This window comes from Acanthisitta chloris, unplaced genomic scaffold (genome assembly GCF_000695815.1).
Source record: "Acanthisitta chloris isolate BGI_N310 unplaced genomic scaffold, ASM69581v1 scaffold36976, whole genome shotgun sequence".
Lineage (NCBI taxonomy): Eukaryota > Metazoa > Chordata > Aves > Passeriformes > Acanthisittidae > Acanthisitta > Acanthisitta chloris.
The window spans coordinates 1-2,426 of NW_008680371.1; the positions used below are offsets into that span (position 1 = coordinate 1).

The following is a 2,426-nucleotide window of genomic DNA, read 5'->3' on the forward strand; positions in this document are numbered from 1 at the left end:
CCTCCTGGGAGCGGACAGAGCTCTCCCCCAGGGCTGAGGCCCCCTCGGGCAGTTGGCTCAGCTGGTCCATGATCTCCAGCCCATTCTCCTCAGCAATCTGCACGATGAGACTGTCCACCTGCTCCTGCGGCGTGGTCAGCGTGGTGGCAGAGCTCATGGAGTCCTCCATCACCTGGGGCAGACACAGCACTGTCACCCTGCCCAGCCCATTGCATTCCCCTAAGATCCATCAGGGATCCCACCCTCATCCCACCCTCCCTGTCTGCCACATTCCCCTCTCCACAGGGTGAACTCCCCTTGACCCTCCTAAGCACTTACCGACGTGTGAACATCCAGGTTCTGCACCTGCTGCTCGAATTTATCCATCACTGCTGACACCTTCTGGAGGTCCATGGAGTTCAGAGCCTTGTCCAAGGCCTTGGTCACCTGGGCCATGTTTTTCGTCACCTGCAAGAGGAGATTCCTTCAGGGATGCTCTACAGGTTATAGATGAATCTGAACCCTATTGTGAGGCCATTCCAGGTGGGATGAATAATCACAGGCGCTCTCGGAGGCTCTTACCCCTTTCATGGTGACATCTATCTGCACCTTGGATCTGAGAGGGGAAGCACCACTATTCCCTTCTCATGGGCACAGCCCCATCCCACATTCCCAGGCCCCATCCTGATCCTTTCCTGCAGGCACAGCCCCCTCCCAAACTCCCAGGCTCTCACCCCCTTCATGGTGACATCTATCTGCACCTTGGATCCAAGAAAGTAAGCACCACCACCATTCCTTTCCTGTGGGCACAGCCCCATCCCAAATCCCCAGGCCCCATCCCAATCCTTTCCTTTAGCCACAGCCCCATGCCAGACCCTGGGCCAAGAGGGAAACCACCAACACTCCCTTTGGGTGGCCACAACTTCATGCCATATCCCCAGATCCCATCCCACATCCCAAGGTCCTACCCAGAAGCTCTTATCTCTTTCATGGTGACAGCTCTCTGCACCTTGGACCCAAGAGTGGAAGCACCACCATTCCTTTCCTGTGGGCACAGCTCAATCCCACACCCCCAGGACCCCATCCCACACTCCCAGACACCCCAAGAGGCTCTTACCCCCTTCATGGTGACAGCTGTCTGCACCTTGGAGGCCACGGCGTCAACACGCGAGGCCATGCGCAACCAGTTGAGGCTCTCGTTGCGTTTGCGGATGGAGTTCTCAGCATACACTCGGGCACACTCCACATTCTTCTGCTGCAGGGCCTGGGGCACAGGGCATTGCCTGCTCAGAGAGCCCCCAGGGGGCAACCAGCACTGCCTGCATCAGCTGGGGGGATTCCAGCAGGAAACAGCTCTCCTGTAACGCCAGGAGTTGGGAATGCCCTTGAGAAGGAATTACATCCCTCTTGGTGTCATTGGGACGTGACATAGATCCAAGATGGGAGGCAGAAAGTCCCCCCTGGGTGTGAACCAGCACTGCCTGGTTCTGCTGGACAGGAGTCCAGCAGGGAATGGCTCTTCTGCGGTGCCAGGAGCTGGGAATGTCCTTGAGAGGCAATTACATTGCTCTTGCTGTTGCTGGGATGTGACATATACCCCTGGTAGATCCAAGAGGGGAGGCAGTGCTCCCCCAGAGATAAACCAGCACTATCTGGTTCTACTGGATAGATTTCCAGCAGGGAACAGCTCTTCCATGGCACCAGGAGTTGGGAATGTCTTTGGGAGGGAATTACATCCCTCTTGGTATCACTGGGATGTGCCACATCCCTCTGGTAGATCCAAGACGGGAGGCAGAGAGCCCCCTGAGGGGAATTCACCACTGCTTGTTTCTGCTGGATGAGATCCCAGCAGGGAACAGCTGTCCCATAGCACCAGGAGCTGGGAATGCTCTTAGGAGGGAATGACATCCCTCTTGGTGTCACTGGGATGTGCCATAGATTCAAGAGAGGAGAGGCAGAGAGCCCCCCTAGGTGGGAACCAGCACTTTCTGTTCCTACTGAATGGGATTTCAACAGGGAGCAGCTCTCTCAGGAGCTGGGAATGCCCTTGAGCAGGAATTAAATCCCTCCTGGCGTCACTGGGATGTGACACATACCCCTGGCAGGTCCAGGAGAGGAGGGTGGGAGGGACCATCAATTTCCCAATGCCATAGGGGGAGGAGGTACCTCCAGCTGCCCCAGGTGGTGCTGAGGAAGAGCAGGATGAGGGCCCACTCACCTTTTTGACTTTAGCTTGTTCAGCCTTGGAATCCTTCTCAGCCTTCTTGGAGAGTTTCTCCAGCTGCTTTGCTGTGAACTGGAGAGGAACTGGGAGTCAGAGCTGGGACACAGCAGGGCAAGCCCAGGGACACATGCCACTAGCTCAGGTTGCTCCAAGCCCCATCCAACCTGGCCTGGAACACTCCCCAAGAGATGGAGCAGACACAGCTTTTCTGGCCAACATGTGC

The 2,426-nt window shown here is 56.6% G+C and overlaps 1 protein-coding gene across 1 annotated transcript; it reads right to left on the bottom strand.

Moving 5' to 3' along the window:
• Positions 1-7: 7 nt before the first annotated feature.
• CHMP1A (charged multivesicular body protein 1A) lies at positions 8-2,287 on the bottom strand (the record flags this gene model as incomplete). The annotated part of the gene is made up of 4 exons (XM_009077679.1): positions 8-172; positions 319-447; positions 1,097-1,243; positions 2,198-2,287. Coding segments are annotated over 4 exons (531 nt in total), but the record flags the coding sequence as incomplete, so codon positions are not given.
• Between the last annotated feature and the right edge of the window lie 139 nt (positions 2,288-2,426).